This window comes from Hylobates moloch, unplaced genomic scaffold, assembly GCF_009828535.3.
Source record: "Hylobates moloch isolate HMO894 unplaced genomic scaffold, HMol_V3 SCAFFOLD_23, whole genome shotgun sequence".
Lineage (NCBI taxonomy): Eukaryota > Metazoa > Chordata > Mammalia > Primates > Hylobatidae > Hylobates > Hylobates moloch.
In genome coordinates, this window is record NW_026652298.1 from 18,934,107 (window position 1) to 18,948,495 (window position 14,389).

A 14,389-nucleotide genomic window follows, 5' to 3' on the forward strand; every position below is an offset into this window, starting at 1 on the left:
TTACTTCCTTCTTGGCAGTTTCCCTTTAATCACCTAGCACTTTTATTGTAAAGTTTTTTCACTAAACATGGTCTTATTTAAATGAAACAGAAGAGTATTAGAAAAGAGATATTCCTGTTATGTTATGGTTTGTGGATTCCAATAGTTCATCTGCACATGTAATATCCAATGACTCCTTTTCTTCCATAGTTGCTAAGTTTTTAAGTAAACCACAACCACATGTGAAGTTTCAATTATTTTTGCCCACATTGGATTAAGTGTGCTTCATCAACTTGGATTATAAACAAAACAAAATTACACCTACTTATTGCCATTATAATTCATAGTTACCATCCTCTTTAAGGCGCTTCCAATTCATCCATTTTGTTGCTTTTTTACGCATTTTATCCATTTGTGTCAATTGTAGTGCCTGGTCATTTTTTCTCATTAATTGTTGCTCAAATGCAATTCTGAAAGCATCTGCCATCACGTAAGCTTCTTCTTTACTCTTCTGCAAAAGTTCCAACTGATTTTGAAAGAAAGTTTAGAGGTGTCAGAGGCAAAACCAGAACAATTCTTGCTGAATGGGGAATCAAATTAACATATGCAATCTCCCTGCCTAGCACTGGTCTATTGCCTGTGTCTGATCTAGTTTATCTGCTTATGCTAATTAATACTTGCTACTTCTGCAGTAGCAACTTACTCTGATCCAGATTATCAGCAGTTTCCCTTGTGGTGCTTGTCAACTGCCTGCTAATCTAACCCCTGGACCTCACTACCCCATGCAGGCCCTGTGTGTGTGTCCTGCTCAAGTCCTGGGACAAAGGGCCCAGCATGAAAGATAGGAGGATGCCAAAGGCTGCATTTCAACTCAGCTTTGGGCCATTCCAGACCACACCACTGAAAATAATGATGAATACCACCTTTCAAATACTTCTCATAGATGACCTTGACTTTGATCAATGTAATCTCATGTTTTTCTTTTCTTCTTTTTTTTTTTTTTTTGACGGACTCTCGCTCTGTCACCCAGGCTGGAGTGCAGTGTCACAATCTCAGCTCACTGCAAGCTCCCCCTCCTGGATTCAAGCAATTCTCCTGCCTCAGCCTCCTGAGTAGATGGGACTACAGGTGCATGTTGCCACGCCTGGCTAGTTTTTTGTATTTTAGTAGAGATGGGGTTTCACTGTGTTGCCCAGGCTGGTCTCGAACTCCTGAGCTCAGGCAATCCACCCGCCTCAGCCTCCCAAAGTGCTGGGTTTACAGGCGTGAGCCCCTGCACTCGGCCTTTTTTTGTTTGTTTTTGAGACAGGGTCTCTCACTCTGTCACCCAGGCTAGAGTGCAGTGGTATGAACACGGCTCACTGTAACTGTGATGTCTTAGGCTCAAGTGATTCTCCCACCTCAGCCTCCCAAAGTGCTGGGATTACAGGTGTAACCCATTGCCCCCTCATGCTCTTCTTAATGAATGGCTACTATCCAACTGTTGGCTTTCCTATATACTTTAAAGACTTTATTTTGGCTGTGTGCAGTGGCTCACGCCTGTAATCCTAGCACTTTGGGAGGCCAAGGTGGGCGGATCACGAGGTCAGGAGTTCAAGACCACCCTGGCCAACATAGTGAAACCCCATCTCTACTAAAAATACAAAAATTAGCCAGGAGTGGTGGCAGGCGCCTGTAATCCCAGCTACTCAGGAGCCTGAGGCAGAGAATCACTTGAACCCAGGAGGTGGAGGTTGCAGTGAGCCGAGATTGCACCACTGCATTCCAGCCTGGGCAACAGAGCGAGACTCTGCCTCAAAAAAAAAAAAAACTTTAATTTTTTTAAATGTAATTTTGTCCTATTTTATTCTATTTTAAGTTCTAGGATACAGGTGCAGGATGCAGGTTTGTTACCTAGGTAAATGTGTGCCATGGTGGTTTGCCACACCTAAGGACTTTAAATTCCATAACTTCAAAGACCAAATATAATGGCAGCTATCATTTGAATTAATGTCTGGCATGTTCATGGTGCTGTGCTAAACATTTTATGTCTTATTTCCTCACAACAACCATCCAAGGTAGTTATTACCCTCCACTTAACACAGTAGGAAAACTGAGACCTACCCCATCCAAAGCCACACAGCTAGTAAATGGTGGAGCAAAGATGCAAACCTAGGTCTGGCTGGGACAAAGTTTCCTTTCACTGTGCCTTGCTGCTGTTCAAATACACTCCATGCTTATCTCTCCATTAATCAGTGTTGCTGATCCTAGTGATTTTAAGCATAAATGTACATTTTCCTCCTGTTATATAGTAATTTTAGGGCCATGTATAGATGAGAACAATATAAATTTTAGGAATATTAATTATGAGCTTAAGCAAATGACTTTAGGTAACTTCAAATATCATGCCAAGTACTTTTTTTTTTTTTTGGAGACGAAGTTTCGCTCTTGTTGCCTAGGCTGGAGTGCGGTGGTGTAATCTCAGCTCACTGCAACCTCCGCCTCCCAGGTTCAAGTGATTCTCCTGCCTCAGCCTCCCAAGCAGCTGGGATTACAGGTGACTGCCACCACGTCTGGCTAATTTTTTGTATTTTTAGTAGAGACGTGGTTTCACCATGTTGCCCAGGCTGGTCTTAAACTCCTGACCTCAGGTGATCTGCCTGCCTTAGCCTCCCAAAGTGCTGGGATTACAGGCGTGAGCTACTGCACCGTGCCCCAAGTACTATTAATATTTGTATTTTGGAACCAGGTAAACAAAATCCAGTTAATAAGTTGATGCTATCACATGAAAACTAAGCATAAGTTCCATAGTCAATAACTACTAAAATGAAGTTAATTATTGCAAACATGTCCATTTATTCTACTATTAATAGAGAAACAAAACTAAAGCTTTTGCTGTTGCGATAACGCAATACCTCTTGTTTGAGCTGAAGAAGCAGTTTCCGAGTGGACGCTGCCATTCTGGCACAAGAACAGGGGTTCCCTCCAGGTCCATGACAAAGGCAGGCTCCGAGGACTGCAAGCTTTAAATTGAAAAGCATTGCTCCTGTTACTAAGTGTCACACTGTTTTAGCTGCACACAAACACAGGGGCATTTACACACATATCCATGCACACTACTACTCAGGCATCTGATCCAAAAAAACTGGAAAGGAAAAACAAAATAGAAGAAAGCTGAGACTGGGATTTTAGAATACAAATAGAAATTAACTACAAATGACGAAAAGAATGTCATGACTTGGACACAAACAAAAGGGAATTTTACTTTCCTTCATCTCACTCTTAAAACCTTTAATCCTGGCGCCACTCTCCTACAGGTCTGAGTCCTTGGCAGGAGTTTAGCCTAACAATATGGTTAACGCTAACATCCACAGCACACCTTTCCTGTGACAGTGTGGCCCTGATGCCTGGCATTCACTACTGCCAGTTTCCTCTAAGCTGAGTCATCTACTCAGAAATGACGAGGGAATTTTAATATATAATGAGAAAAAGTCATCCCTCCACTCCTAAAAAAAATAAAAAAATACGATTGATTCCTGTGTAAAAGAATAAAACTTTAGCACCATCCAAACTTATGCCAAGGGTGAAGTTAAGCCCTGGAGACTGAGTCAGGTAGCATGTTTGAAATGCTACCTCTAGATTAGAGAGTAACCCTCTTCCTCGTTGCTCTTGTTCTATAAATGAGGAGGAGAGAACAGAGACCAGATCTTTCTGCTTCCATCACTGACCTCTGTTACAGATTAGCTGTCTTATTTTCTTATACCTAACTCAGACTAGATGACTTCCAAAAGAACCCCATGGCTGTTACATCTTCAGTGTGGAATGTTAAATATACCTTCCCCAAAAGAAAACGATCACCTCAACTAATAAGATCTCTGTAACTATGCACCAAACCATACCATCAAAAGATGTTGAAATTCTGTTAAACTTCCCTAAACATTGTCCATATAAGCCAGCACAAACTTCTACACTTTAGAACACTGACTTTTTTTTTTTTTTTTTTTTTTGAGACGGAGTCTCGCTCTGTCGCCCAGGCTGGAGTGCAGTGGCGCGATCTCAGCTCACTGCAACCTCCGCCTCCCAGGTTCACGCCATTGTCCTGCCTCAGCCTCCCGAGTAGCTGGGACTACAGGTGCCCACCACCACGCCCAGCTAATTTTTTTGTATTTTTTAAGTAGAGACAGGGTTTCACCGTGTTAGCCAGGATGGTCTCGATCTCCTGACCTCGTGATCCGCCCGCCTCAGCCTCCCAAAGTGCTGGGATTACAGGCGTGAGCCATCACACCCGGCCTAAAACACTGACTTCTTTGGAATATGTGGCTCCTTGGGTGATCCATCCTCCACTTTTGTGCTTGAATAAACTCTTTAAACTAGATTCTGGCCAGGCGTGGTGGCTCATGCCTGTAATCCCAGCACTTTGGCAAGCCAAGGCAGGTGGATGACCTGAGGTCAGGAGTTCAAGACCAGCCGGACCAACATGGTGAAATCCCGTCTCTACTGAAAATACAAAAATTAGCCGGGTGTGGTGGCTCATGCTTGTAATCCCAGCTACTTGGGAGCCTGAGGTAGGAGAATCACTTGAACCCGGGAGGCAGAGGTTGCAGTGAGCTGAAATCATGCATTGCAACTCCAGCCTGGGCAACAAGAGCAAAACTCTGTCTCAAAAATAAATAAATAATAAACTAGATTCTGATCCCTTATTTTTGGTTGACACTTGGTTGACCACTGTAGTTGGAAGAAAAGTAGTATAATAATTTTACTTTTTAAAACTCCACTTTAAAAGCTAACCACAAGTGGGCCAGGCATGGTGGCTCATACCTGTAATCCCAGCAATTTGGGAGGCTGAGGCAGGTGGATCACCTGAGTTCAGGATTTCGAGACCATCCTGCCCAACATTGTGAAACCCGTCTCTACTAAAAAATACAAAAATTAGCTGGGCATGGTGGTGGATGCCTGTAATCCCAGCTACTTGGGAGGCTGAGGCAGGAGAATCACTTGAACCCAGGAGGCAGAGGTTGCAGTCAGCTGAGATTGCACCATTGTACTCCATCCTGGGCAACAGAGCAAGACTCCATCTCAAACACAAAGCTAACCACAAATACTTTCCCAACATATTCCAGTATGTACCAATTTCACAGGAGCAATCTATACAACATAATGTGCCATATATTTTATTTTATTCTTATTTATTTATTTTTGAGATGGAGTCTCACTCTGTTACCTAGGCTGGAGTGCAGTGGTGCGATCTCAGCTCCCTGGAACTTCTGCCTCCAAGTTCAAGCTGAGATTTCAGGCATGTGCCACCATACCCAGCTAATTTTTTTTTTTGTATTTTTAGTAGAGATGGGGTTTCACCTTGGTGGTCAGGCTGGTCTTGAACTCCTGACCTCAAATGATCCACCTGCCTCGGCATCCCAAAGTGCTGGGATTATAGGTGTGAGCCACTGCGGCTGGCCTGTGCTATATTTATTTATTTATTTATTTTTCTGAGACAGAGTTTTGCTCTTGTTGCCCAGGTTGGAGTGTAATGGCATGATCACGGCTCACCACAACCTCCGTCTCCCAGGTTCAAGCAATTCTCCTGCCTCAGCCTCCCAAGTATCTGGGATTACAGGCATACACCACCACACCCAGCTAATTTTGTATTTTTCCTGGAGACAGGGTTTCTCCATGTTGGTCAGGCTGGTCTCAAACTCCCAACCTTAGGTGATCCACCTGCCTCAGCCTCCCAAAGTGCTGGGATTACAGGCGTTAGCCACCGCACCTGGCCCATATTTTAAAGTTTCATATGGGCTAGGTGTGGTGGCTCACACCTGTAATCCCAGCACTTTGGGAGGCCAAGGCAGGCAGATAGCTTGAGCACAGGAGTTCGAGACCAGCCTGGGCAACATGAGACACTGTCTCTACAAAAAATAAACAAAAAACATTAGCTGGGTGTGATAATGGTGTGCACCCGTAGTCCCAGCTACTTGGGAGGCTGAGGTCAGAGGATGACTTGAGCCCAGGAGGTCTAAGCTGCAGTGAGCCATGACTGTGCCACTGTACTCCAGCCTGAGCTACAGAGTGAGGCCCTGTCTCAAAAACAAAACAAAACAAAACAAAAAAATAAAAATAAAGTTTTGTGTGGAATTTACTATAAAATTGTTATCTAAGCATCTTCCTGTTGCTGTACATTTCACATGGATGAGCTGACATAAAATATAATCCTATTTTAGAGGCTTTTCAGAGAGGAAAATTCCACTGCCTCCCTTAGTGTAAAGGCCATTTTGGAACATTCTTTCTCACATCAATGATAACCGTGAAGCACAGAGTGAGCTTTCAGTTGAGCTGAATGTACAAATGGTGGATCTGTGGCAAAAGGTCTTTTCCCTTTTCATTTTCCTACTTCTGATAATCGCCCATGCCTAAGTTGCCAAAAGCAACTAAGACCTGGGAAGGGCCAATATAAATCACAGCAGGTTTCGGCCAGGATCCCTGACTCCCGGTGCTACTTCCTCACCTCAGTGCTCCCTCACCAGCTGTGTCGGGGCCTTTGTTCCTGCCTGGCTGGAGGTAAGGCTGGCCTGTAGTCTACTCGAGACTATCATAAAACACCCTGTCCCTAAACTTTCTTTAAGCTGTTTCTTGCATTTTTCCTTTTTGCTATTATACTAGTTTTCCACCCATGGCAGTAGAACATGGTGCTCAAAAGCACAGACTCTAAGCTCAGTCTACAGGCTGCAAATCCCAGCTCCACCATGCACTAGCTATGTGACACCAGGCAAACTACCTAACCCCTCAATGCCTCTGTTACCTCATTTGTGAAGTGGGGGTTATAACAGTACCCACTTTATGGGGTATTTGTGTAGACTAAATACGTCAATGTATGTAAAGCACTTAGAACATCATCTGAACTTGCTCAGGACTATGCAGGTATTTGCTATTATTATTACCAATTTTTCTTAAGTTCTACAATAAGTGCATGGCTGCCCCCTATCACTCTACTGCTCCATTATTTTTTTGTGAGTCCCAGGCCCCTTCTGACCTCATTAGCCAAACTCCCACATTGCCAGCCATTGGCATTGCACCAGCAGATTTTTTTCTGAACCTGGCTTTCCCACAGGTTGACCTTGCCACCTCAAGAAAGTAACTGAACTAATTTGAGCCTTAGTTTCCTCTTCTCTAAAATGGTGAAAATACCTGCTTTGCAGCCCTCACAAGACTCCGATGAAGATCAGATACAACAATGTGTATGAAAGCACTCAAACGACCCACATGTGAGACATTACCAACACAGCTTCTGCTGGAACTGTAAAGATGAGAAATAAACGGGGCAGAAGTGGCCAGCACATTCCCTCATGTCCAAGAATGTCCTGTATGAAGGGCATGGAACCAGCAGAACTGGAAGAACCAACCTGGGCCCAGGGGCGTCTCTCACTGTCATCCTCAAATTGCTAAGTATGTGCTATCCTAGAATGTGTACACAAGGGCAATGAGGGAAAGAAAAGGAAAGTAGAAAATGTCCCTTCTGTTCAGCTTTCCTGCATGCTTACCTACCTCAAGACCTGAAGCCTCTGCAAAGCCACTTTTATCACAGCACATGTTTTCCTGAGCCATCTTCTGCTGTTTGATATCAAGCATGGCGAGGGCCTCCAAATACCGTTGATTCAAAACTAGGAAGGGCCATATGAGAAAGTATTCATTATGAAGCCTAACTCCACCCTCATCCAATCTAGTTACCCCAACATCACATATTCATTTCGTACAAGCAATACACTACCCACAAGATCTGGCTCCATTCAGAAAACCTATCTGATAGAATAGTGAGTATCACATAAGATCATATATATGTAATACTAGATGAGATGGTGTCATTTTTAATGGAAAAGCATCTTAACTTTGCAACTGAAGTTGGATTCCTGTTTCCTCTTGGAAAATTTGTAGGATTTTCCAAAAGGGAATATGTAAAAGGAAATTATTCAGAGACTTTATGGTTAGTGAGAAAACTGGATGGTGAGATCTCATATATTGTATCCATATCAAACATACCAGCTATCCAAGCTCCATCAGATTTTTGTATTAGGAGTTTTCACAAGAAGATCTCAAACCAAACATTTAGAAAGAGAGGGGTCCTGCTGTCTACTGGAGAGCAGAAAACAGTATCTTTTCCCTGTCACTGCAGGGTGGAGTGGTAGGACAGAAGGGGAGGACTTATGATGGTGAGCAGCTTCTGTCCTGAACTTATCTAACACAGGAGACATCTGGAGTCCCTGGTGCTGAGAAGCGCCAGCTGTGTGTGCAGATCTCAGCTGGAGGCGTTTATACAACTCAGCTAAGACACAGCATAAGCATAAAGTGCCGCTCTCAGCCCCAGGGCCTAATTTAGAGCTTTTTTTGTCCTTTTCTTCTTTTTTTCCTTCCTTTTCTTTGTTTAAGAGACAGAGTCTTGCTCTGTCACCCAGGCTGGAGTGCAGTGGTCCAATCATAGCTCACTGCAACTTCAAACTCCTGGGCTCCAGGGATCCTCTCACCTTAACCTCCCAAGCAGCCAGGAAGTTGCAGTGAGGTGAGATTGCGCCATTGCACTCTAGCCTGGGCGACAGAGCAAGACTCCCTCTCAAAAAAAAAAACCAGGTGCATGCTACCATGTCTGGCTAATTTTTGTTTATTTTTTGTAGAGGAAGAGTCTCGTTATGTTGCCCAGATTGGTCTCAGACTCCTGGCCTCAAGCAATCCTCTCCTCTTGGCTTTCCATAGCACTGGCCATTACAGGCATGAGCAACAGCGCCTGGCTTGTGTTTTGTCCTCTTCAAGCCACCTCTTTAATTTCTGCTAAGAAGGAAGAACTAGCCTCTTCTCTAAATTTTTAGGGCTGAGTGCAGTGGCTCACACCTGTAATCCCAGCACTTTTGGAGGCCAAGTTGGGAGGATTGCTTGAGCCAGGAGTTGAGCCCTCACAAAGTGAGTCACCCCCATCTCTACAAACATTTTTTTTTTTAATGTTGCACTTTGGGAGGCCAAGGCGGGTGGATCACCTGAGGTCAGGAGTTCAAGACCAGCCTGGTCAACATGGTGAAACCCCGTCTCTACAGAAAGACAAAAATATTAGCTGGGCATGATGGCAGGTGCCTATAATCCCAGCTATGTGGGAGGCCAAGGCAGGAGAATCCTTGAACCCGGGAGGAGGAGGTTGCAGGGAGGTGAGATTGCACCACTGCACTCCAGCCTGGGCGACAGAGTGAGACTCCGTCTCAAAAAAAAAAAAAAAAAAATCTGGGCATGGGGTGGGTGTCTGTAATCCCAGCTACTCAGGAAGTGGAGGCAGGAGAATCACTTGAACCTGGGAGGCAGAGGTCATAGTGAGCCGACATTGTGCCATGCACTCCAGCCTGGGCGACAGAGTGAGATTCTGTCTCAAAATAATAATAATAATAATGATATATTTTTTAATTAGCTGGACATGGTGGAACATGCCTGTAGTACCAACAACTTGGGAGGCTGAGGTGGGAGGATCTCTTGAGCCCAAAAAGTCGAGGTTGCAGTGAACTGAGATTGTGTCACTGCACTCCAAACTGGGCAACAGAGCAAGACCCTGTGTGAAAATAAATAAATAAATAAATAAATAAACAAATAAATAAATAAATAAATAAAATATGTAAAAAGTTAACATCAGTTCGGACATGGTGACTCACGCCTGTAATCCCAGCACTTTGGGAGGCCAAGGTGGGTGGATCATTTGAAGTCAGGAGTTTGAGACCAGCCTGGCCAACATGGTGAAACCCTGCCTCTACTAAAAATACAAAAATTAGCCAGGCGTGGTGGCGGGCACCTGTAGTCCCAGCTACTTGGGAGGCTGAGGCAGAAGGATCACTTGAACTGGGAGGTGGAGGTTGCAGTGAGCCAAGATGGCGCCACTGCACTCCAGCCTGGGCAACAGAGTGAGACTCCATCTCAAAAAAAAGGCCAGGCACGGTGGCTCACACCTGTAATCCCAGCACTTTGGGAGGCTGAGACGGGCGGATCACAAGGTCAGGAGATTGAGACCATCCTGGCCAACATGGTGAAACCCCTGTCTCTACTAAAAATAAAAAAATTAGCTGGGTGTGGTGGCATGCACCTGTAGTCCCAGCTACTCAGGAGGCTGAGGCAGAAGAATTGCTTAAACCCAGGAGGCAGAGCTTGCAGTGAGCTAAGATTGCACCACTGCACTCCAGCCTGACGATACAGTGAGACTCTGTCTCAAAAAAAAAAAAGTTAACATCAAATATCTTAGTATCCTTGCATCAACTTTCATAGTAAGGTAGACCATTATATGAGGTATATAACATATAAATTATATATATATATATATCATTTCTACTTAGGTTCTTCAAATATCAGGTGCTCTACAATTTTGCTTCAAGTGAAAACTAAATAAAAAGGAGAAAATGGGGAGAAATTGCTTAAGAGGTATGAGATTTTACTTTGGAGTACTGGGACTGTCTGGAACTAGACAGAGGTGGTGGTTAGGCAACTTTGTGAATGCCACTGAATTGTTAACTTATTTTTTCAAGACCGAGTTTTGCTCTGTCACCCAAGCTGCAGTGCAGTGGCACAATCATGGCTCACTGCAGCCTCAACCTCCTGGGTTCCAACAATCCTCCCACTTCAGCCTCCCAAGTAGCTGGGACTACAGGCCAGTGCCACCACATCTGGCTAATTTTGGTTTTTCTGTTGTTGTTGTTGTTTGTTTGTTTCTAAAACAAGGTTTTGCTATGTTGCCCAGGCCGGTCTCAAACTCCTAAGCTCAAGTGATCCTCCTGCCTTGGCCTCCCAAAGTTCTGGGATTATAGGCATGAGTCACTGTGCCTGGCAAGAATTGTTCACTTTTTTTTTTTTTTTTTTGAGATGGAGTCTCACTCTGTTGTCCAGGCTGGAGTGCAGAGGCACAATCTTGGGTCACTGCAACCTTGGCCTCCAGAGTAAAAGTGATTCACCTGCCTCAGCCTCCTGAGTAGTTGGGACTACAGGTGCGCACCACCATGCCTCGCTAATTTTTGTATTTTTGGTAGAAATGGAGTTTCATTATGTTGGCCAGGCTGGTCTTGAACTCCTGACCTCAGATGATCTGCCCACCTTGGCCTCCCAAAGTGCTAGGATTACAAGCATGAGCTACTGCGTCCAGCCAGGAATTGTTCACTTTTAAATAGTTTTATGTTATGTGAATTTCACCTTGATAAATTTTCTTAAATTTAAAAAACCTAAATGATACATTTCTTCCCTCTATTATACTTAATGTATATTATTTCAAAATACTAGCATGTTATCTTTACTGATACATGTGCTCTTAATACAAAAATCATCATTACCTGCATTGTCAGACTTCAGCATTTTAATTTCTTCTGTTTTCACTTTCAAATTCTCTTTGAGGACTGCATTTTCACAGTTTAGCCTGGAAAAAAGTAGCCTTCAAATAACTAAAACATTAAAACTTCCTTGCTGAGTGAGAATATTTTTATTGCCATAATTGGAACACAAAAATCTAAATATAGTTTTTCCTACTTCAAAATAGTGTAGAATTTACATGTATCATAAAAATAAAAACGATTTAAAGGAATGCGGTAAGTTTTTTTTTTTTTTTTTTTTGAAATGGAGTCTCACTCTGTCGCCCAGGCTGAAGTGCAGTGGCACAATCTCAGCTCACTGCAACCTCAACTTCTTGGGTTCAAGTGATTCTCCTGCCTCAGCCTCCCAAGCAGCTGGGATTACAGGCGTCTGCCACCACACTTGGCTAATTTTTGTATTTTTAGTAGAGATGGGGTTTCACCATGTTGGCCAGGCTGGTCTCGAACTCCTGACCTCAAGTGATCAGCCCGCCTCAGCCTCCCAAAGTGCTGGGATTACAGTTGTGAGCCATCATGCCCAGCCAAGATTTTAAACATACCCCTTTTTTTTTTTCTCTTTTTGAGACAGAGTCTTGCTCTGTTACCTAGGCTGGAGTGCAGTCGTGTGATCTCAACTCATTGCAACCTGTGCCTCCCAGGTTCAAGTGATTCTCCTGCCTCAGCCTCCTGAGTAGGTAGGATTACAGGTGCCCGCCACCACGCCCGGCTAATTTTTGTATTTTAGTAGAGAAGTGGTTTCACCATGTTGGCTGGGCTGATCTCAAACTCCTGACTTCAAGTGATCTGCCCACCTCGGCCTCCCAAAGTGCTGGGATTACAGGCGTGAGCCACTGCACCCGGCCTAAACATACTCTTAACCTTTCTTAGTTGAGACATAATCAGAACCAGAAATATTTCTAAGCCATCCATTTTGCATACTCATTCTCTTTACTTAATAACCATTTGAATATCAACTATATGCTTAGGTCACCTTCAGAAACTTACATACATAGGTCCTCATGCAAACTATGGACTTCGGGTAATAATGATGTATCAACGTTGGTTATAAAAAATGTACCACTCTGGTGGGGGATGTTGTCAGTGGGCGAGGCTGTGTATATGGGAAATCTCTGTACCTTCTGATCAATTTTGTTGTGAATCTACAACTGCACTAAAAAAAAAAAAAAACCAACAAAGTATTTCACGGAAAAAAAAGATACATAGGGTACACCCATGTTCATAGCAGCATCATGCAAAATAGCCAAAAGGTAGAGTTAACTCAAGTATCCATCAGGAATGAATGGATAAACAAAATGGCCTACATACGCAACACAGAATATTATTCAGTCTTTCTGTTTTTTTTTTTTGGATACAAGGTCTCGCTCTGTCATCAAGGCTAGAGTGCAGTGGCCCAGTCTCAGGTCCCTGTAGCCTCTACCTCCTGGGTTCAAGCGATTCTCCTGCCTCAGTCTCCTGAGTAGCTGGGATACAGGTGTGCACCACCATGCCCAGTTAATTTTTGTATTTTTGGTAGAGACAGGATTTCGCCACATTGGCCAGGTTGGTCTAGAACTAACTCCTGGCCTCAAGTGATCCACCTGCCTCAGCCTCCCAAAATGCTGGGATTATGTAGAGAGCCGAAAGCCAGAGGATCATGACCAACTTAGCATTCCACTGAGGCTATACGATCCAACAGCAAACTGTTTATCATGAATGCAGGATGTAGGCAAACTCACATCTGCACCTGCCGCCAGAAGGTTTGCTGAGGGCAGTCACTCTGGCGCCATGCTCCTTGAGGTTATCTACTGGAACATCTGGATACTACTGTTCAGAGAATGCCGTTCTGCAAGCCTGCACCGAGTCAAGCAGCTGACTGAAAACCACCTCCTCCCTATCTCCTTTACTCAATAAATACGAAGGGCACTAAAAGCTCAGGGCCCTTGTTCACTAGAGCAAGGAGCCCCCTGACCCCTTCTTCCAAATATACTCTTTTGTCCTTATTTTTATTCCCACGTTCGTCCCACTTTGTTCAGTCCAACAGGGACTGGGGCGCGATAGGATTGTGTGAGCCACCATACCCAACTGAAATGACTGACTTTATAGTAAGTGTATAACTTAAAGTTATTAAATAAACTCACACAAATAAAAGAGTTGTTCCAAAGATATTTTTTCTCTCTTTGGAATTGATTGTCAGAACATAAAAATTTACCATCTTAACCATCTTATTTTTCATCTTTTTTTTTTTTAACAAGATGAGGATCTTGCTATGTCATCTAGGCTGGTTTTGAACTCCTGAACCAAGCAGTCCTCCCACCTCGGGCTCCCAAAGTGCTGAAATTACAGATCTGAGCCATCATGCCCAGCCCCTCAAAAGATTTTGTTTGAAAAAAACAAATAGTTCCAATTCTAAAATAATTCTTACACTGTATTTTAAGATAGAGTTTATACTATTTTGGTTTTAGTTTTTTTGTTTTGTTTTATTTTTGAGACATGGACTCACTCTGTCATCCAGGCTGAAGTGCAGTGGCACAATCATGGCTCACTGTAGCCTCCAACTCCCAGGCCCAAGTGATCTTCACACCTTAGCTTCCCATGTAGCTGGGGCTACAGATGCAAGCCACCACACCCAGCTACTTTTTGTATTTTTGTAGAGATAGGGTTTCAACATGTTGCCCAGGCTGGTCTCAAATTCCTGGACTCAAGTGATCCTCAGATCCAAGTGCCTCAGATTCCCAAAAGTGCTGGGATTAAAGGTGTGAGACACCACACCCAGCCTATGCTATTTTTTTCTTTAAGGAAAATTAACACTAACAAAAATATGTGACTAGTAAGTGGATAAGCAATAAAAATTTTATAATCTTTTGCACTTGGCTCAAAGAAGAAAGGATAAATTACTTTTGAATTACATACATTTTAAAGGTTGTCAAAGAAAAATAATGGAGTAATATACAAACCTGTCATATTTTTGGATCCAAGATTCCTCTATATTTTTAAATCTATTATGATCAAATTCTATTTCCCACTGCAAGGCATTTATTTCCTATGGAAAGAAAATAGTACCTTCATGGCAAATTACTACAAATAAATCA

General features: G+C 43.3%; 1 protein-coding gene across 5 annotated transcripts in view; it reads right to left on the minus strand.

Moving 5' to 3' along the window:
- CCDC125 (coiled-coil domain containing 125) overlaps positions 1-14,389 on the minus strand; it is a 53,785-nt gene that overhangs the window by 13,366 nt on the left and 26,030 nt on the right. For 4 of the 5 annotated variants that reach the window (XM_032145040.2, XM_058434174.1, XM_058434175.1 and 1 more), the window contains 5 exons: positions 14,255-14,340; positions 11,286-11,368; positions 7,495-7,610; positions 2,874-2,981; positions 331-505 (listed from right to left, as the gene is read on the minus strand). In XM_032145040.2, coding sequence (XP_032000931.1) covers positions 331-505; positions 2,874-2,981; positions 7,495-7,610; positions 11,286-11,368; positions 14,255-14,340 — 568 coding nt within the window. The remainder of the gene's footprint in view (positions 1-330; positions 506-2,873; positions 2,982-7,494; positions 7,611-11,285; positions 11,369-14,254; positions 14,341-14,389) is intronic. The other variant, XM_058434177.1, reaches the window with a different exon arrangement.